Genomic DNA, 21,205 nt, shown 5'->3' on the forward strand with positions numbered 1-21,205 from the left:
ATTTACATTTTATTTTTTTCTGAATATACAGCAGGAAAATAATTAAAAGACCACTTAAAAATGATGGGTTTCTTTGATTTTATCAAATTGAAATCTGGAATATAATCAAGAGGAAGATAGATGATCAGAGGAAAGCCATCAAACCAAACTAAACTGCTAAATTTTTGCACCAGGAGTCTCATAAAATTATTCAAAAGCAGTGTGTAAGACTGGTGGAGGGGAGGAGAACATGCCAAGATGCAAAAAAACTGAGATTAAAAATCAGGGTTATTCCACCAAATATTGATTTCTGAACTCTTAAAACTTCATGAATATGAACTTGTTTTCTTTACATTATTTGAGGTCTGAAAGCTCTGCATATTTTTTGTTATTTCAGCCATTTCTCATTTTCTGCAAATAAATGCTCTAAATTACAATATTTTTATTTGGAATTTGGAAGAAATGTTGTTCGTAGTTTATAGAATATAACAACAATGTTCATTTTACTCAAACATTTACCTATAAATAGCAAAATCAGAGAAACTGATTCAGAAACTGAAGTGGTCTCATTTTTTTTTCAGAGCTATACATATTTTTCTACACAATGCACTTTAACCCTTTAAACACACTCACACACACACACCAATGTTGATGGCAGTCTCCTGCTTGTCTCCAGTCAGAACCCAGATCTTGATATCTGCTCTCATGAGAGTGGAGATGGTCTCTGGGACACCTGACTGAAGGCGGTCCTCTATAGCCGTCGCCCCGAGCAACAGCAGGTCCTAAGAGACAGACAGAGGGATGGAGTGATTAGAACAAATCTCCTCTCTCTCTCTAAGACCCTTCCTACCTGTTAACAGAACAAGATTAAAGACTGATATTATATACTGATATTATAATAACATTTCTGCTGATGCATTTGTTTTATTGACTAATTGGACAAAACTAACTAGTTTACCATTACCATTAGTTCAGCCTTATAATCCTCTTAGTAGGTTTACTATACCTTTTACTTTACCTGCTTCTTTGTCAGTACCTCTTTTGACCTATCTGTCTTACTTCAACTTTACTTTTCTGCTCTATCCCATAATTTCTGTGTGTGAGAGAGAGAGATAGAGAGAGAGAGAGAGAGAGGGAGGGAGAGAGAGACAGTGTGTGTGTGTGTGTGTGTATGTGAATCTTGGTAACACAGTGGTGTTGTTGACTCTAGTTTTATGAGGCTCTTGGCAGACTGGTGCAGGTAATTATCCCCACTGTGGTCTACCACCCCCCCATGCCCCCACCCCAATCAGGCTCATCTGGGAAGGAGCCTGAACACACTTGTGTGCACACACACACAAGCACACACACATTCATATTAGCACACACAACTGTCTTTCTACTAAAACTGAATACTTATACCTACATGTATATGAGTGTGTGTGTGTGCACATGTATGTGTGTGTGTGTGTGTGTGTGTGTATGCCTGTGTAACTGCCCTTTCAGCAGACTGTATTTAATAGAGGAGTGAGAGCGAGTCCTTCTTTCCCACCTTCACTCGCATCACTATCCAAACTGCACATTATACCACAGAATCCTGACCCTGCAGCGCCCACTGCTGGACACACACCCCAACACAGCACCTCAGAAACAAGCAGACCCTGTTCACACTGTATTTCTCCATAACTTCTTCATACAACTTATTCCCAAATCCATTAAGATCTGAAACACTCAAGCACTACACTGATATCTTTACAGGAAGAAGCACAGCTACAATAAGCTTTACCATAACAATTATAGCTGTGGCATCACCATATCAAACCTAAAATTTCACTAAGATACAGCCAATGTTATACAGATGCACCACTCATGAGCCCATTGCTTGAAAATTTAAAACAATGTTAGTTTCAGTTTTACTGTCAACTTAACTATCAGCTTTGTCCACTGATTGCTGCACTCCTGCTCTTTTTGATGACTGGGTTTGTTGTATGATTGTTTTTGTCATAATTACCTTCTCAATCAGTTCATAGCATTCCTCCAGTTTCTGAGCGCGGTCTTTTAAGACTGTACTGACGCTGTTATACTTCTTCAGCCACTCCTGATACGCACCCTCCTCCAGATCCACATACGCAAAGCACAGGGTCCGCAAACCTGCAAACACACACACGCACACATAAATTAAAATATGATCACGTGAATGCGCATGCACACTACCAACTTCGGGCTCATTATTTAATCATTAATCATTAATCCACAAATAAATAAGCCCAGCAAATTTAAAAATATGCATTATTACACACATTATCAGCCACCAATATCAGGTTAAGAGTTGTTATTATTAAAATAAAAGCTTATGTGTATATATTTTCCTGTTAATATAGGGTATTTTAAGATAAATGTAAGGTGGACTCTTGTAATTCCAAAGGTCTTGCCGCTGGGGGGCGCCGAAGTAAACAAAACTTTAATAATAATAAAAATAAAAAAAAACATTTTCTTTCAGCCAAGCAAGCACTGGACTTTAATCTACACAGATTTCTCTCCTAAAAAAAGTTTAATTGGATGAGTAAAGCGCTCATCCTGTTTAACTCAAAATCTTTTAATAAACAGTGATAATAGAACTGTGGTATAATCGCAATGATACAAAAAATATAACATGGCGGTCATGCAATAATATTCACTCTCCAAAATGTCTACTTTTTTAAGAAAAGAAAAAAACTTTCTTAACTTCAATAAAATATTAATGTAAAAATTATTTAAACGAATTGTGGTGCACTTTTATTGATCTATTCTTCATCAAAGTTACAAGAATACATAAAGAACTGTCATTTACAGTATGTCAAAGTGAAACAAAACTGAGATAAAAAATAAATAAATTGTGATACAGAGACATTCTGTACTTAAACTGTAAAAATTTACTGACCTTCAGTGGCGAACTGTTCCAGGTGGACTATGGTCAGATCTTTATACTGGGATGTTTCGTTCAGCCGCTCGAAAATCACATTATCCTGTGACACAAGCATGACATCATCACCACAAGATGTAGCCAATCTGTGAAATTACCACAATCCCAGGCATTCCAACCACTCAGCATGACACCATGTAACTACTACATGTATCTGTGCATGTGTTTACGTGTACATTTGAAACACTCACCGCTCCCTTGCAGTACAGTCGTAGTTTTCCTGTTGGGGTTCGGACCACCACTGACATGCGCTTTCGGTTGCTAAAGGAAAATAAAAGAGGAGATATTTTAAAGCAGTGTAATAAAATGAATCATAAATACAAACTGAGCTGCTTTATCTTTACCTGGAAAACTCCAAAACATTCAGCAACTCATAAGACATCTCCTTCCCGAGCTGTTTAAAACACACACACACACACAAAACAACAGAGAAGAGAAATGAATAACAAGTGCTGATTTTTCATATATATAACTTAAGTTATCCAATCTCTTTAATACCAAAACACAAAACCACTATTAAGCAAATAAGTGGAAAGCTGAGGGCTTCAGAACTTTCTGAAAGGATATGCGATTGATTAGGGTGAAGGACAATATTTTTTATTAAAAAAAACACACTTTACAGTCACTTCACAGCTCTACAACAGAATTTTACCTCCTCATTTAATCCAAGACATGTCCTATTTAACATATTAGCAAGAATCAAGTGAATATTAGACTCATTAACTATTTATTTAGTTTATGGTTTAGTTTACAGAAGTCATATCAGTTTACTGTTTGGTTAATTAGCGTATATAATTTATGACCATTAGTACTGACTGTTTGTTTTTAAGAGCATTTAAGATTATCTTTATATGGTAAATACTTGGCCCTACAATGGGTTTCAGACGCTCACAGATACACACAGTCTAAGACAACTCAGTACAGCTATTTTTGACAAAGCTGGCACATTGCTAAACATACAACTACGGTGGCCCTGTGTTTTTTCACCACCAGTATTTTTTTTGAGTGTCCCCATCCTGTGGCCATCATTTGGAGATACAGTTACAATTTTTAATATCACAGTATAAGATATTACAGTTATATCGCCCAACCCTCATTGTAATGCCTAAATACAGTTAATAAACAGAAGTTTTTAAAAAGCAATGTGTAAATACATTATTATGACCTCACTCTGCAGCCTAAATCACGTCTGTTCCCACAGTTTCACTATCGCCACAGTTTTTAGCAGCTTCCAAACATTGCCTTTTTATTATTGTGCCTGCTGCAAGAAATGCAGAAGCATTGCCCCCCTTCATTTTTGATTGCCCCCAACCCCCACACCCATAGCTGGTGCCAATGGCCACACACAAACATCAGGATATGAGAACAAACTGACCGCTTCAATAATGACTGAATGAGGAGTTCTTGCCGTGAACACAAAGCCCAGACTCTTGGCTCCTTTTACCAAAGCTCCCTCATCTGGAGAGAAAAAAAACACACAAGAAGAATTTTACACACTTACACACACACCCACACACAACCACCAGCCCCATAAACAGCCCTATTTAACACTACTAATGTGGTAATGTGGTCAGGCTGGACACCACTGGGTAATTACGGAGATGCAATATACACAACTGCTCAACAGTGGAATCCATGTTTTTAGTAACAGAAAACTGTTTATTGTAGATTCATACCTAAGATTTATATAATATGATGAAAAAAACTTTTTTTTCATGAAATCTTCTTGCAATATGCATTATGCACTATTACAGCTCTGGAAAAAATAAGAGATCAATAAAATGATGAGTTTCTTTGATTTTCCTAAATTGAAAACTTCTGGAATATAATCAAGAGGAAGATGGATGATCACAAGCCATCAAACCAAGCTGAACTGCTTGAATTTTTGCACCAGGAGTGGCATAAAGTTATCCAAAAGCAGTGTGTAAGACTGGTGGAGGACAACATGTCAAGATGCACGAGAAACTGGGCTATTCCACCAAATATTGATTTCTGAATTCTTAAAACTTTATGAATATACACTTGTTTTCTTTGTATAATTTGAGGTCTGAAAGCGCTGCATCTTTTTTGTTATTTCAGCCATTTCTCATTTCCTGCGAAAAATGCTCTAAGTGACAATATTTTGATTTGGAATTAAGGAGAATTTATGTCTGTATGTTAATTTCACTCAAACACATACCTAAAAATAGCAAAATCAGAGAAACTAATTCAGAAACTTAAGTGGTTTCTTAATTTTTTTTCCAGAGCTGTATGCCCACATAAATGTTTGTTGGAACCCCTTTAAATGAATACATTCAGCTACTTTAAGACAAATGGACACATAACTTGTATAGTGCCTGTATAGAAGTACTGGAAATAATATAAGACTATCTAGAGCAGATAAACATAAACCTGTCGTCACCATGCCTAATGCCTTTCAAAGGTTACAGGGGTAGAAAGCTGTGGAACAGAGGAACTGGCTTTTCTGCAATGATGGTGCTCCATACAATAGAATAGGTTAAGCAACTGGGGATGAGAGGTGGTGGAGATCTTTCACTTTATGCTCTTTATATAGTATAATGAGATTACACAGATTTTAAAACATCTTGTCCTTCTTAAAATTGTTCATATACAAAAAGCTGGACTGGTTTATGTGACTGGTACAGTTTGTTGTGATTGAATGTTCAAACCTGGTGAGGAGGCCTGATAAATGATCTGATCTTCTTCTCGCTCAGGAACAACAGTGTGACACACGGCCATCATCGTCAAAAACTCACAAATCTGAGGAGAGGTGGGCTACAGGGCGAGAGAGAGAAAGAGGGAGACAGTTAAAAAAAATAACTTATGAGGAAACATAAAAGAATAATGGACAGGTTGGTCAACTGGGGGGACGGCAGATTATTTGAAAGCACTATTTTAACAACATTTAAGTAAAAAAATAAGATAGTAAGGACCTGATCTGCTTCTCAGCCACAAACCTGTCCTTATCATCATCTATCCCTGAGCTGCCAGATATTCAAAATGAGAGTCAGCTTTTACTCACATCAACATTAGTTCATTCATTTCTACAGTTTTACAAAAGAAAGTATTAATAAAATCTGACATTCAGTCTACATAACATACCTCAACTATTTAATATTATCACCCCCCTGCTTTGCCAATCTCCCCAAATTTGGTAGTAAACTCATTAATCTGGCAACCCCTGCAGTAGCAACTCAGCAGCTTACATAGGCGGTGCCTTCCTCTTTTGTTTTGTGATAAATGACCCATTGTACCATAGTTTTTTCAGAGGTCCACATTTTCTATCAAATATAATTGGCTTCCATACCCACCCAGGGAACCCTGAGGTGGTGAATTTCAGGGTGTGCCAATGTGTCTTAAACCAGCACTGTAAATTTTTTCAAACACAGGATATAAACACACTTAGAAGAGAACAGAACTATAATTTCTTTTACAACAGCTAACAGATGTCTGCACTGATTAGCATCGTGCTCTGTGATTGGTGGAGAGGGTCATCCTAACTATACAGAGAGAGCAATGTCAAATATATTTCCATACATGGATGGCTGCAGCATCACCAATGACTGAACCTTTACTCTCTCAATTGTTGTGACACTTCTTAGATAATTTTCAACTTTTTACAGTTACTATTCCTGACCTAAAGAGTTGTCAAATGATGGTCATGAGGCGTTTTTCACTTACATGATTTTTTTCAATGTTTTGAATCAGAGCAGGATCATCAAACTCTGTGGAGTTGTTGCTGCTGGAGGGGAGGTTACTGAAGTAAATAGAGAGAGAGAAAGAGAGAAAAAGAGAAAAAGGGAAAAACCAAAAACAGGTATTGAAATGTTATCCTCTGAGAAAAGCCCAGAATTAGCTTTATTATGTAGACGGGAAGGCTCCTGACCTAAAATCCTCCATGGATCGATCGCATTCCAGATCAGGGAAGTGCCTGCAGACAGACTTATAGATCAGCTCACACACACACACAAATATAAACAGGCAACAACAGATCAATATGCTATTAGCAAGAGAATATACAACAACACAAATATGCTAACAGAAACAGGAAGATAAATGCCAAACCATTAAACGCTAGACTCACCCGTATGTAATTCCAGCTATGGTGCATTTTTTAAAGTGCATGACATTGCAGGTCAGAGTGCCTGTCTTATCGGAAAACAGATACTTCACCTGAGAAAGAGAGAGAGAGAGAGAGAGAGAGAGAGAGAGAGAGAGAGAGAAAAAAGGGAGAGAGAAAGAGAGAGAGAAAGAGAGATAGAGAGAAAGAGAGAGAGAGAGGTGGCTTCATATTAAAGAACCAATTACAGAGCTTTGAAATGTTAAGATGTACTCTACGACTATTATATCCTCTCACCTGGCCAAGTTCTTCATTCAGATTGGATGTTCGAGCCATGGCGGGTGTGTCTGTCTCTGAATAATACATCTCCATGTCCTAATAGCACACAGGGAATATTACTCGTTATGTTTAAATTAATAGTTTGACGTTCCGCAAAAGTCACTTTGATGTGCCAAGACAAAAGCACAGGCTAAATTCTTGCTACATTCTACTGTCCATGTTTATAGATACAAGTAGGTTATACACAGTTTAAAAAAACTACATGTAGCGGTTTACTAAAAAAAAAAAAATCCCCATACTCCAAAATGCACATAAACTGCTGATGTGGTCTTTACACTGTGTGTTTTTATAGTTCTGTGCTGGTTTTTTGATACTAATGTAAATTAAACTAACAAAATAATTTATTAATGCATTATGTAGCTGGGAAATACTGCATTGCTGACCATTATTCTATTATGTGTGAACCTTAAATTAAAGTCCTGCATTAACATCACAAGCAAAATTACATTAATCAAGAGCACTAAGAGCCTAATTGTTTAACAATAGCACACCCTACGGCCACCGAGTGGTCCAACGGGCTAAGCGATGCCACTGTGATAGGGAGATTGCTGGTTCGAATCCCGGGCATGCAGCTTTTCATCATCTGCCAGAGCCCTGAGAGAGCCCAAATGACCTTGCTCTCTCTGGGAGGTAGATTGCGCTCTTTTTTCCCTCAACAATTCTAGCGTGATTCCAATCAGCAAAAGGTGTCTGTGAGCTGATGTACTCAGCTGCATCAGCAATATTTTGAAAAAAGCGGTGGCTGACTTCACATGTATCGGAAAAAACACGTGCTAGTCTTCATCACTAGTGGCATCAATAGTGATAGGGGATATACAACTGACTAGCAGCTGAATGGATGTGACAATTTAAAAAAAGAGGAGAAATTTTTAAATAACTATATATTTTTTAAATTAGCGCCCCCTATATATAAATGAATGTTACACTCACATAGCATCTTTTGAATACCCAAGTATGCTTTACAATTAACACTCTACACATTCCTTTACGCTTAGCACTCAACTAACATACGTGGGTAAATAGTTCCAGCAAATTGACAATACAATAAAACTAAAACAATCATTCACATGGAGGACTGCATTTTGAAACAGGGGGTATCACACATGATGGCAAGTTAATCCATATCTCAGCATACAGTAACCAATTAACCTGATCTCCATGCATTTGTACTGTGGGAGGAAATCAAGGATAAACATAATGGGGCAAAATGGTGAGAACATGAAAATGGTGAGAACATGAAAATGGTGAGAACATGAAAATGGAGAGAACATGAAAATGGTGAGAACATGAAAATGGAGAGAACATGAAAATGGAGAGAACATGAAAATGGTGAGAACATGAAAATGGAGAGAACATGAAAACTCCACCCATATGGGGACTTGAACCCAAGACCCCAGCTCTGAGAGAAGATCATGCTAACTACAAAGCCACCATTCACATTAAAAATGTATGTGTAATAAGTGAATCTAAGGCTGCCTTGGATGTGCATCATCACAGATGAACAGATTCTGCATTAGAGTGTTAGTGTTAGTTAGTTTATGTCTCTCCTACTTAAAGGTCACCTTCCGTCGTTTTTTCTTTCATTTTAAAATGTCTAGTTGTGGTCTCTAGTATGAATGAATGACATGTGAGCCGTTTTTGTAAAAAAAAAGTGCTCAGGTGTCTCTGTATAGCTCTTTTTTAATGGACTGTTTTAGGGGTGTGTCCAAAATGACCGGATTCCAGCTTTGCTCATGAATATTCATACATGCAAACAGCATGCAAATATCTCTCCTCTGATTGGCTAGGAGCACTGCGACGCCCCTCCACCGCTCTGCCGCTCACTGCCTCCCACCTCCTAACTGATGAGCGGTGATGTTGCGTCGCTTCAGCTCCGCCTCTGGGAGTTTCTCGAGCCAAGGTGGGCTGGTCTGTGAGTTTCTGCCTACGTAGGCAGAAAGATAATTCAAAATTCACCCGTTTTTCGGAGGGGGGGAGGGGGGATTTCTTTGCTTAGCTCCTGCAGACAATGGGGGCTGCAAAACAGTTTAATGAGCAGGTGTACACATTCAACTCGGAGAGACCTACTGTATTCCACAAAAAACAAGAAAAATCGGATTTTTGCGGAAGGTGACCTTTAAGCTGCAGCCTAGGCATTCAGACACAATGTGTGTTACCCACAGATTGTCTTTGAAATAACTTTACTAAAAACTTCAGCCACTAAATATGTGGTGGTTCATGGTGTGCTAACAAACACACACACACACACACACACACACACACACACTCACCCAGTTGATGAAAAGCGCCTGTGTGAACTTGACAACCTCTAGTGTGACCAGCAGGCTAATGGGGATCAGGTTGTTGTAGAGAATGATAAAGGTCAATAGATTGTACCAGAAGTTCAGAGAGATGTCACCTAAAGGCAAAACACACAGACACAGATACAGATGCACATTACAATGTAAGCAGAGATGTAAGCAGGGCTGGCTGTTGTAACTGGCCTTGGAAGGAACGTCAGAAGACAAGCCCTTCATTGTGAAAGAAATTAAACATGCTTTCTTAAAAATAAATGTCCAAGATGCTGCTGATTTACATCTAGCCCAAGCTTAATATTCATATATCTGAGATTCTGTATCATACACACTGTGTTATAATACCCCCTGTTTCCTCCGGAAAGCAAAATTCATAAGGGGATGTTCAGATGATGCCTTTAAAAACTGCCACGGAAGTGAGTTTACATTCTCTGCGTGTGTGTGTGTGTGTGTGTGTGTGTGGAGTGTGTAGGAGTGTGTGTACCTGCACGTGAGAGGTACCAGCAGGCTTCGTCAGTGTGCTGCTTGTTCCAGATGGCCGCTCCAATGGAGCTCACAAGTGCCATGACCAGGAGGATGCAGAAGAGCACCAGGATCTGCATGTTAGTCACTCGCTCCACATTTGAGCGCTTTAAAGGGGCTTTAGTGGAGTTCTGTAGGACAGAGTCACTAATGTTATCACTAGCCACAAGCAGTCATGAAATAACAATATAAAATGCATGCAAGAATCTCAACATTCCCTTAATTATTTAGGATTATTATATTTATTTAGAGCTGCTTGATGTTGAGTAATATCAAACCATGCTAAGGCTTTTAATTTAGTAAATACATTAACTAAAAAACGATTGTATATGTGAGCAATAAATTGGTAATTAAAGGGCTTAAATGCTAGTATAAATAGTTGGATTAAGTGTATTGATTGAAACACAGACATTGCCACCATGACACTGACAAATATACAGCTCTGGAAAAAAAGAGACCACTTGATAAATGATGAGTTTCTTTGATTTTACCAAACTGAAAATCTCTGGAATTTAATCAAGAGTAAGATGGATGATTACAAGCTGAACTGCTTGAATTTTTGCTCCAGGAGTGGGATAAAGTTATCCAAAAGCAGTGTGTAAGACTGGAGGAGGAGAACATGCCAAGATGCAGATAAACTGTGAAAACTTTACGAACATGAACTTGTTTTCTTTGCATTATTTGAGGTCTGAAAGCTCTGCATCTTTTTGTTATTTCAGACATTTCTCATTTTCTGCAAATAAATGCTCTAAATTACTATTTTTTATTTGGAATTTGGGAGAAATGTTGTCTGTAGTTTAAAGAATAAATAATAAAACAATGTTAATTTTACTCAAACATATACCTATAAATAGCAAAATCAGAGAAACTGATTCAGAAACTGAAGTGGTCTCTTAATTTTTTTCCAGAGCTGTACAATCAGTTGGGAAAAAAGTTACATCGCCTACTTTTTTTATTTGCTAACTTCCCATTACTATATATTATGTTCTACTTACCTGCATGAGTTTGGAGTCATGGCCAGTGTAGACTACAATACCCACAACCCACTGTGTATTTCTAATTTGGGCACCGCGCAGTAACACCTGGTCTGGGCCCAGAGGAACTGGACTGCAAAGAACAGAATTAAATGTTTAGTAGGAGAGAATATTGAATATCATATACATTACTAGGTAATGCTTAAGTTAGATGGCACACTTCAAAAGGATACTTCCCTTATTTTTATTTAACATTCAACTAAATAACAATTACATTTACTGTACTTGTACTTGTACTGTGTTTCCTCAACACCAAACCACATAGCAACTTTACACCTAACCTTAATCTCACCACATAACTCAAAACACCTCTGGTCCTACTTTACATCTCATCCTAAACATATTCCTCCAAAAAATACCTCTTCCTCTTACTCTGGTCCTAAACCTAATCAGAAAACCCTACACTAAGATAACCCATGATCCGTATGTTCTCAACCTAATTCTAATCCCTAACCTGGTCCTTATCGTAGTCATGATTCTAATCTCCACAACCTTAATATAACATTTACCTGTGTTCTATACCCAGCCCTGATCCTATTGTCCAAACACTAAACCTAACTCTTATCATGGGTTTAAACATAGTCCTGATCCTAATGCATTAAACTGAACCTAACTCAAACTGATTCTATCACAAGCACTAATCCTAGTCCCCAAAAACTAAAACTAACCCTTATCCTAAACTAGAAAAAGAGGCATTAAATCACAGCAATTATGCACATACTTGTGGTTGTCCAGGCGCAGTGTGCCAGTGAAATCGTAAAGGTGTCTGTTAGGCCCTTCACACTCCAGCCGACCAGCCAGACCCATCAACTCTTCCACAGACTGAACGCTGGCCGTCAGAGAGTGACCCTGCCAAACACATGTGCCCACATTTACAAGCTGTAACTTTCAAGTAAACACATCATAATAAATATACTGTACACCAGCAGAGGGTCCAACAGATGATTAAATTTTATCTCAGTTTACTGATTGCAGTGGTTAGACCTGTAATCTAGAAAATTATATTTCAGTGGTAAAGGAGTGGCCTAACCTAAACAAAGCCTCATTGACCTTTAAAATTATTTATTAATAATTATTTTACTGTCACAAATTTCTATATAAACAATCCCCTAAATACAAATTAACAAAACTCATTCTGAAATTAAACAAGCATAAATAGGATAAAGCCTAAACACTTTAAAATTAATGCAACCTTCAAGTTTAGGCCACGCCCATTCTTGGTTCATACCAAAAGTGAAATAAAGGTACAGATACAGATGATTTTAGCACTAAGCGAGTACAGAAACCAATAACATCACTGTGTGTAACTAACTTGTCTGATTTTCAGGTTGGTTTCTCCATCCAGGTTGGATGTCTCAGTGTAGCACATGGCCTGAGGTTCACTGCAGAAAACAACAACCCAAACATTTCCATGATATAATCAGTGCGAAACAGTGTTCACATCACATTAACAAAACACTCCATTCCAACAGTTGTAGCTGAAGAGCTCTAAGACAGAAATGAATGGCAGGAAATCAATTACACCCTGTGTTAAACAAAAATAAAACTATAAAGCTAAACATAAAATCACTTATTTAGGCATGCCACCAAAAACACCACGATGCAGGACTTTTATATTAGGTTTATATGTGTTCTATGCATGTTTATATGTGTCACCAACACAAGTGTTTTGTAGCTAATTGAAACTAGAGAAATGCAAGTAGAGAAATGCTAGACTGTTCCTTTTAACACAGTAACCCAACAAAACATTTAAATAGCATTAAAAGTCATAATAAATCAAACTGACACAGAGACACACTCTTGTGGCTCATTTATACTCCCTGTAAAAAATGAATGTAATGTTTGTTTCAAACAATGTGACTGTCACTGCCCACATACTTCTATATGTCCTTTACATTGGGAAGAAATATAAGCTAATCAAAGCTATTTTCAGAAATTCTTTGAAATTAAGGAATAGAAAATAATATTTTTTTCTGCACCACCTCCCCCCTTCCTCAAGACATATAATGCCCTAAAGTTAATAAGGTATCCAGCAGCTAGGTTACTGAACTTTAGCGCTCCACTGATATATTATATATCTGTATTGGGTGCTTGAAGGGTTGTCCCAATTCCTAGGGGGAGGATTTCACCCCTTCCTCTTGTAACACTGTTCCAAGGGGAAGGGGTAAGTGGTAGGGCCAAGGGGTGAAATGGTATTGGGCCTTAACACTTAGCATAAATGAGCCTTAAGAGTATGCAAAATTGTCTGCAAATATTCACAGTGCAATATATCCAACACTTCTACTGCAAAAAAACAAACCACAAAGGTTTGCACACAGATATACACATACACACACACACATACACACATGCAAACACAGCTTTAACAACTCACACATACACACAAACACATACACACAACATACACACACAGTGTTGCTGACCTGGAGGACACTATGACCATGTCAGCGGGGAGATGCTGCCCATTGGTCACCTTCACTATGTCTCCCACTGCCACCTAGTGGGCAGGTGCAGCATTGCGACAGCATGAGGAGGGGGAGATCCAGAATGAGAATGAGCGAGAGGTCCAGGAGAACAGAGCGCAGGGGAGACAAACAAGAGGAGGGAGGGACAGAGAGACAGAACGAGAGAGAGAGAGAGAGACAGAGAAGGAGAGAATGGAGAACATGAGCAGACAGAACAAAGGAATAAAGTACACATGAGGGCAGTAATGTAAGCATTGGTAACTGACCCACAGCAACTGTAGTAAGTGAAACAAGAAAAAAAACAGACAAACAGCCGTAGAAAGTGGAGAGAAAAGTAGGTAGAAGGGGAAAAAGAAAGAGGAGGGAGGGATAGGAACAAATCTGAAAAAATGGAAAGATGTGGATACCTGCTTCCAAATGATGGTTTGCCACGCTCCATTGCGCAGAACTGAAAGAAAAGAAGGAAATAAATAAATAGTATAATATTCACACAAGATTATATCTGATATACTAACGAACAAACAATACTCAACCTGTGGTCTTCTTCTTGTTTACTGTGTTGTCTGCCTTATGCCTTTTCTGTGGGAAAAAATAGAAGTTGTTTAGTGATAAAACTCCAACATATGTAACAAGAAATATAGTTCATCAGTCATAACAAGGTCAATAAGGCTAATATAACTTATTCTGAAGTTAGGAGACATTCAGTAATCTCTAATAGACTTAAATGGTTTCTTACACAACTATTTGAGGACACCTCTTCTAATTAATGCATTCAGCTACTACTACTAATAATAATAATAATAATAATAAATTTTATTTGTAACGCACTTTACATTTGAGGCAAATCTCAAAGTGCTACAACGTAAAAGCATCACCATAAAAGATAAAACAAAAAAGGCAATCAACATGTTATTAAAAATCATATGTTCTGCTAAACAAAAATGTTTTGAGTCCTTTTTTAAAACACTTAGTCGTCTGGGGAGCCCTCAGATGGTCTGGGAGGGCATTCCATAGACGAGGGGCGACAGCGCAGAATGCCCGATCACCCATGGTGCTAAGCTAAGTTCTAGGTAGGAAAAGGCGATTTAAGTTTTTAGAGCGTAGGGATCGTGATGAGGTCAGCGGCGTAAGTAGCTCTTTCAGGTAGGGGGGGGCAGTGCCATAGATGCACTGGTGAGTAAGGAGAGAGACCTTGTATTCAATCCGAGCAGAGATGGGAAGCCAGTGAAGGGAATGAAGAACAAGGGTAATATGTTCGTATTTTCGCACCCTCATCAGGATCCTAGCAGCACTGTTCTGGATGTACTGTAGTCTCTGAAGGCTCTTGCTAGAAATCCCAGTGAGGAGTGCATTACAATAATCCAATCTAGAGGAGACAAAAGCATGGACCAATTTTTCAGCATCTGGTAAGGAAAGAGTAGAGCGAAGTTTGGCGATATTCCTAAGGTGTTGAAAGGAAATCTTGCAAAGGTGTTTGATATGGGCTTCAAAAGTAAGTTGGGGGTCAAATCTTATACCAAGATTTGTGACTGATGAAGAAAGAGGAATATTGTCATCGAAAAATGCAATGCTGGTTATGGATGATGACTGTATCTGATGTGGGGTGCCAACCAAGATGGCTTCAGTTTTGGCACTGTTCAACTGGAGAAAATTGTGTTTCATCTAGAGCTGGGCGATATGGGAAAAAATCTTATCACGATATAGTTTTCCATATCAGTCGATATCGATATGTATCACGATATAAATCAAATCACTTTGTGTCACACTTAAAGGTTTGTTTTTATTAGTGAGAGAATAAGGGAGTGATGGAAGTTTTATCACAATATTTTTTTCTGTATCTCCATAATTATTAGGGCTGGCCCGAATAGCATTTTTTGAGCTCCGGATATTTGGCAGTAATTGGTAGCGAATATTCCAATATTAGTTTTTAAAAAAAACAAATTAATCATGAACGCGAGCCAGAACCCGAGCTTGAACGTCAGCCTGACTCAGGCGCTGCATGAACTCGGGCTTTTTTCCAATTTTTTCCAATTTTCCATGACTGAAAAAAAAACTTGGGCTATAAGCTCAATATTAAATATTTCGTTTGTTTAGAAATTATTTTATATTCTTAAACCATGTTAAATTATATTAGATTAGTAGGGCTGGCCCGAATAGCGTTTTTTGAGCTCAGAATATTGGGCACTGATTGGCAGCCAATATTGGAATATTTGTTTTTAAAAAGACGGATTAAAAACTGATTAAAGTAAAACAAAAATTGCAACTCGGCCCCTTTAATTCACCACAAAGTTTTCCAAGACCCAGCCGGAAAAAAAAAGATTTCCCACCTTTTCCTCAGCTGGGTCGGGCTCAAAAAATGATTTGTGATAGGCTGTTTTTTGGTTTGTTTGTTTAAGCACTTAGGCTTTTGTACTGCTGCAGTGCAATATTTAGATTTTATATTCTGAAATTCGTTAGGTTTTATTTCTTTTAGCATTTTGAACTTTTTTTCCAATTTCAAATTTATTTTTTTCTGTTCGTTATGTTCTATCGGTCCTTGCGTTTTTTGTAGTTGAAGTTGAATTTAATATTGAAGTTCAATATTTCTAATTTATATTTTGAAATTCGTTAGATTATATTTATTATTGTATTTTGAGCTCACTTTAGTTGGTTATTTTCCAAATTCATATCTATTTTTCTGTTATTATTAAATGTTATTAGCTTAGCTTGTCATTTAGCATACAGAACTTCTCACGGATTTTTAATGAATGTTGATATATTAATTTAAAAGCTGTACCTCATTAAAAGTATTTTAAGCCAGACAGACACTGTGTGATTTTTTAATGAGTTTATCTGCACTTTTAAATGGTTTGTCCTGTAGGAAACGCACACGATTTGTATGCTGACACTGTTGTCTGACTGAGGAGCTGCTTTCCGTCAAATGCAGCCTGTAGGCAGGAAAAAATCCAGCCAGAACCGACCATATCATGAGCCAGTTTTAAAGCCAGTAATTTAGTAGAGCATTAAACTACAAATCTGAGATGTACCTGCTGTACTTCTTAATCTCTGCCCCCAAAACGGTCCATTAACTTGCTTGACAGACGCGTCAAATCCCCCGCGAGCACGCGCGGCGCACAGCGCACCGATTAATTCATGCGTTGAGCTTTAAACGCGCAGCTGAGCTGTAATTGGGGAAATATCACAAAAATCACAGTGTGATTTGTTACATTAAAAAAAAGACCATTTTCTTCCGCCTAATCTGAGAGGAAAGCGGTGTTCTCGACCGGCCCGAGTTCATGCAGCGCCTGAGTCAGGCTGGCGTTCAAGCTCGGGTTCGGGCTCGCGTTCAGGCAGATAATCTAAATGATAAATGATTTTGTGTTTTTGCACTTGGGCCATAAGCTCAATATTAAAAAGTTCGTTTGTTTAGAAATTATTTTATATCCTTAAACCATGTTAAATTATATTATATTAGAGGAAAGTCATTTAGACATCATTCTTAAGGTGTTTTTGTCCTGTTACCGCTCCGCAAAAAAACCTCTTCCTTTAATCCGCGCCCCACATACACATTTTTGCAGCACCTGCCCCGAGGTCCTAATATAAATTGAATTAATTACATTTAGTGCTTAAAATTTACTTAAAATTTATTTAAAACGTGCTGAACAGTGCGGCCGTTTATTCCCAAAGTCCAAACACTATGGTTGTTTGCGTGTGTCGGGCCATACTCCACTATTCTTTAGGGTTTTTTGTTGCATGCATGAGAATAACTATTACAATTTTCTTAACTATTTATTAATTTGCTCCAGCGTCTTCTGGATTGATTACACGTTGTGTTTTCGTTGTTTGCCGCGCCACTTAGACGGAAATGGAAATGAATGTTTATCGAATTCTATTGCACAGGCTTATCATCGTCATCGAGGGAAAAATTATCGCGAAACAAATCGATATCGTTATATCGCCCAGCACTAGTTTCATCCACAACTTTATCTCTTCCAAACAGGCAGCAAGTGTTGATTGGGAGGTTGATGATGATGATGATGATGATGACGACGATGTTAATGAAGCTGCAGAGGAGTCTACTTTCATGTAAAGTTGTATATCATCAGCGTAACAGTGAAATGAAATTCCATAGCGACTGATGATATCACCAAGAGGGAGCATATATATAGTGAAGAGAATGGGGCCAAGAACTGACCCCTGGGGGACTCCACAGGTCATACTGTGTGTCTGAGACCTTGTATTTCCGATGGAGATGCATTGTGTTCTGTCAGTGAAATACGACGAAAACCATGCCAAGGCAGTGTCCGTGAGTCCAGTGGTGTAATGTAGCCGGTTTAGGAGTAGTCCATGGTTCACAGTATCAAATGCAGCAGACAAATCAAGGAGGATGAGGAGGGAAGAGAAACCAGCATCAGCAGCCATCAGTAGGTCGTTTGTGACTCTAACCAAAGCTGATTCTGTGCTGTGAGCAGAGCGAAAACCAGACCGAAATTTCTCAAAAAGGTTATTGTGTTTTAGGTGGTCCTGGAGATGGGCAGCAACTACTTTTTCCAATATCTTGGAAAGAAAGGGGAGATTGGAAATGGGCCTGTAATTTGCAAACACTTCAGGATCCAGGGTGGGTTTTTTGAGAAATGGTCTGATTATGGCAGTTTTTAAAGGAGATGGGACATGGCCGGCCTGAAGAGAGTGATTTATTACAGTGGTGATCAGAGGACTTAGGGCAGACTTGTGTGTTTTCACTAGAGCTGTAGGAAAAGGGTCTAGAGCACAGGTGGAGGTTTTCATCCTGCTGATGATGTCTTCAACCACTTGCTGTGAGGCTTCCAGAAAACAGTTTAGAGGCTGAGAAACCTCAAACTGTGAATAGACAGTCTGCACAGGTAGAATGGAATCACTCAACAGGTCCGAATGAATGGAGTCAATTCTTGTTTTAAAAAAGGTCATGAAATTATTACAGTGTTCTTCTGTAATTTCTGTAGGTGAGGAGACTTGTGGTTTGAGAAGATGATTGACAGTAGCAAACAACTGCTTGGAGTTTCCTGGACTGTTTTTAATAATGTTTGAGTAAAACTGAGACCGAGCCTCTCTAAGGGATTTTGAGTAGGCCTTTTGATGTTCCCGATAAGCTAACTTATGAACAGTGAGGCCAGATGCTTTGTGACGTCGCTCAAGGACACGCCCAGCTGCCTTCATCTTTCGCAACTCGTTGGTAAACCAGGGGGCTGAGCGAGAAAAGGTGACAGTTCTGGTTTTGGTTGGAGCGTGAATATCCAACAAACTACTCAGAGACTCAAATCTACTCTACTCAAATCTACTGCATCATCAGCTGATGAAACATTTGCATTAAGGTGTTGAAGTTCAGCTGTCAGGGCTTCTGAGTTGATGTTCTTCAAGTTTCTAAAGGAAATTTCACGCTTGGACTTTCTGAGGGACGGGGGGAATGTCAACTCCATGGAAACAGCCTGATGATCGGACACACCCAAGTCATATACAGCAGGGGTGATAGTGAAAAAAAATCCTGAGCCTGAACTTTTTTTCCCTGTTTCAACAGGGTGAGGAAGGGGGGGGGGGGGGGGATGTTGGGGAGGGACAACAGACTGCATATGTGACGTAACATAGGCATAAATGTTGACACATTATTCAAACATTTAATAGTCTGTGTATAACCTTATTGTCAAGTGACACATTTTAGATAACGTTTTCATTTTCATATTTACATTTTCTCCACTCTTGTAAAAAAAGTGCACTTTTATTTTTATTTTGTCTACTGAGAGCTCTTCTTAAGATGGTGTAAAATAATGTAACTTTAGCGAGAAAATGTGAGAAAATTATTAGTAAAATAATGGAACTTTATGTTTCATAGAGATTTTTATAAACGTCAGGACATGTGGTCTTACTGTGAACTACAAATGAACAGAAGTCACATTACAGCAGTGTTTCTCAACCCTGATCCTGCATATTCTACTGCATATTAACACTGTTCTGCATATTCTACTGCATATTAACACTGTTCTGTATATTCTTCTGCATATTAACACTGTTCTGTATATTCTTCTGCATATTAACACTGTTCTGCAGATATTCTTATGATTTTAGCCGATCTGATTCAGGAGTTTAGGGTTAAGCAGTTTATCAGAGCTGTGTGTGGATGAAACTGGTGAAACCGGTGAAACTGCTCACTTACAAGAAGCTGCAGTTCCTCATCCAACCACTAGTGGGAGCTGCAGCAGCACAAGCCCCCGCTGTCTTTACTCAGTCACAGCTACAGCCCTGCCACGGGCTACAGAGCTCAGCTCAGCCAGTCTGGAGCGTTTTTACACGTTTTTTTTAAGTTCATCTGTGTAGGAAAAGGTTTTAAAAACGGATAATACAGCTCTCTACAGTTCACCTTTCAGCCAAAGCAGCTAACAGCAGCAGTTGTCACGGAGGCACTGCTCGGATTACATTATAAACAGGTCAGTTAGCGCGCTGCTAACCTCATGATGTTTATAACTACGGAGTTTAGTGGACACACCACGGCTGCAAGGTTAGACTGTTGAAGGCTACTGAAGACTATTAAAGGCTATTGGAGGTTATTGAAAGGGTTATTGGAGCAGAAATCAGTAAAGGCTGGTTAGATAAGTGATTCACCTCCTCGTCCTTTACTGCGGTGAAACTGCGACTAGCGCTGTCACAGTGATGTTTATTTAACGTCATTAAAACTGATTTTGTCAGCTATTGTCTTATAAATATTTACACAGAACTTATATCTCTCCTAAAAAGCGTTTATTTTGGTCAGTAACATTCATGTTTATTTACTAGCAGCGTAAATTACCAGTGTTTGCTTTGGTGTGGTTGTAATTAGGGGAATCTGTACCAGCCAGGTTTGCCAGGCACCTGTGTGGCATTAATGTGGCATTTGGCCCCGCCCAAGATCGGTATCGGCGATCGGCCCATCGTGGTGAAAGACGACCGGCGATCGGAATCGGCCCCAAAAACACTGATCGGTTCAGGAGGTGTAAAAAAGGAGGTGAATTTTGGCAGTGCATCTGCGATTCTTTTGCTCTCTGCCCGTTTCTTTCGTTTAGCACAACCACTTTCATAACTCCGCTTCATTTTCACTGTGACAGCTGTCACTCTAGGTGAAAATCAAGATCAGGTGAAAATCTAGGTGAAATGATTGTGGAATTGTGGAAAACACAATTTTAGTTCAGTGATCAGGGTTAAGAAACTGCTTTAAACTACAAACATAAAGTACTGTACTAAATTCTTACTATCCACTACATCTGGCTTCTAGCTAATTAGCTATATTCATTTTCTCCTGTAATCCTAAACTAATAACGACAGTGAAATATGTGAAATAGTGATTAGCTGATCAGGTACAGGGCAAGTTGAACATTACATATATAGTTTATTTATTTTCTAAAACCTTGACTCCCTATCAAGCTAACTCACTAACACAGCTGCAGTTTATTAATCACAGTGGGTTTAATCTGTGTGCTGATACAAGAAGTGTATTTTTAACCAGCTATCAGAAACATATCATCACAGTTTACGTGTTTAGCCTACCGTTATCTTTTTTTGAGAAAAATCTCCGTATATCCAGATCT

General features: G+C 38.5%; 1 protein-coding gene across 5 annotated transcripts in view; it reads right to left on the reverse strand.

Moving 5' to 3' along the window:
• Positions 1-21,205, reverse strand: part of atp8a2 (ATPase phospholipid transporting 8A2) — a 112,440-nt gene that overhangs the window by 47,611 nt on the left and 43,624 nt on the right. For 4 of the 5 annotated variants that reach the window (XM_022682716.2, XM_022682721.2, XM_049486153.1 and 1 more), the window contains 19 exons: positions 14,168-14,213; positions 14,042-14,082; positions 13,593-13,666; positions 12,482-12,551; positions 11,891-12,018; positions 11,131-11,242; positions 10,098-10,266; positions 9,590-9,717; positions 7,278-7,355; positions 7,005-7,093; positions 6,807-6,851; positions 6,602-6,677; positions 5,590-5,695; positions 4,296-4,378; positions 3,265-3,314; positions 3,112-3,181; positions 2,879-2,963; positions 1,970-2,109; positions 623-761 (listed from right to left, as the gene is read on the reverse strand). In XM_022682716.2, coding sequence (XP_022538437.2) covers positions 623-761; positions 1,970-2,109; positions 2,879-2,963; positions 3,112-3,181; positions 3,265-3,314; positions 4,296-4,378; positions 5,590-5,695; positions 6,602-6,677; positions 6,807-6,851; positions 7,005-7,093; positions 7,278-7,355; positions 9,590-9,717; positions 10,098-10,266; positions 11,131-11,242; positions 11,891-12,018; positions 12,482-12,551; positions 13,593-13,666; positions 14,042-14,082; positions 14,168-14,213 — 1,729 coding nt within the window. The remainder of the gene's footprint in view (positions 1-622; positions 762-1,969; positions 2,110-2,878; positions 2,964-3,111; positions 3,182-3,264; positions 3,315-4,295; positions 4,379-5,589; positions 5,696-6,601; positions 6,678-6,806; positions 6,852-7,004; positions 7,094-7,277; positions 7,356-9,589; positions 9,718-10,097; positions 10,267-11,130; positions 11,243-11,890; positions 12,019-12,481; positions 12,552-13,592; positions 13,667-14,041; positions 14,083-14,167; positions 14,214-21,205) is intronic. The other variant, XM_049486159.1, reaches the window with a different exon arrangement.

Source organism: Astyanax mexicanus, chromosome 1, assembly GCF_023375975.1.
Source record: "Astyanax mexicanus isolate ESR-SI-001 chromosome 1, AstMex3_surface, whole genome shotgun sequence".
Classification (NCBI taxonomy): Eukaryota; Metazoa; Chordata; class Actinopteri; order Characiformes; family Acestrorhamphidae; genus Astyanax; species Astyanax mexicanus.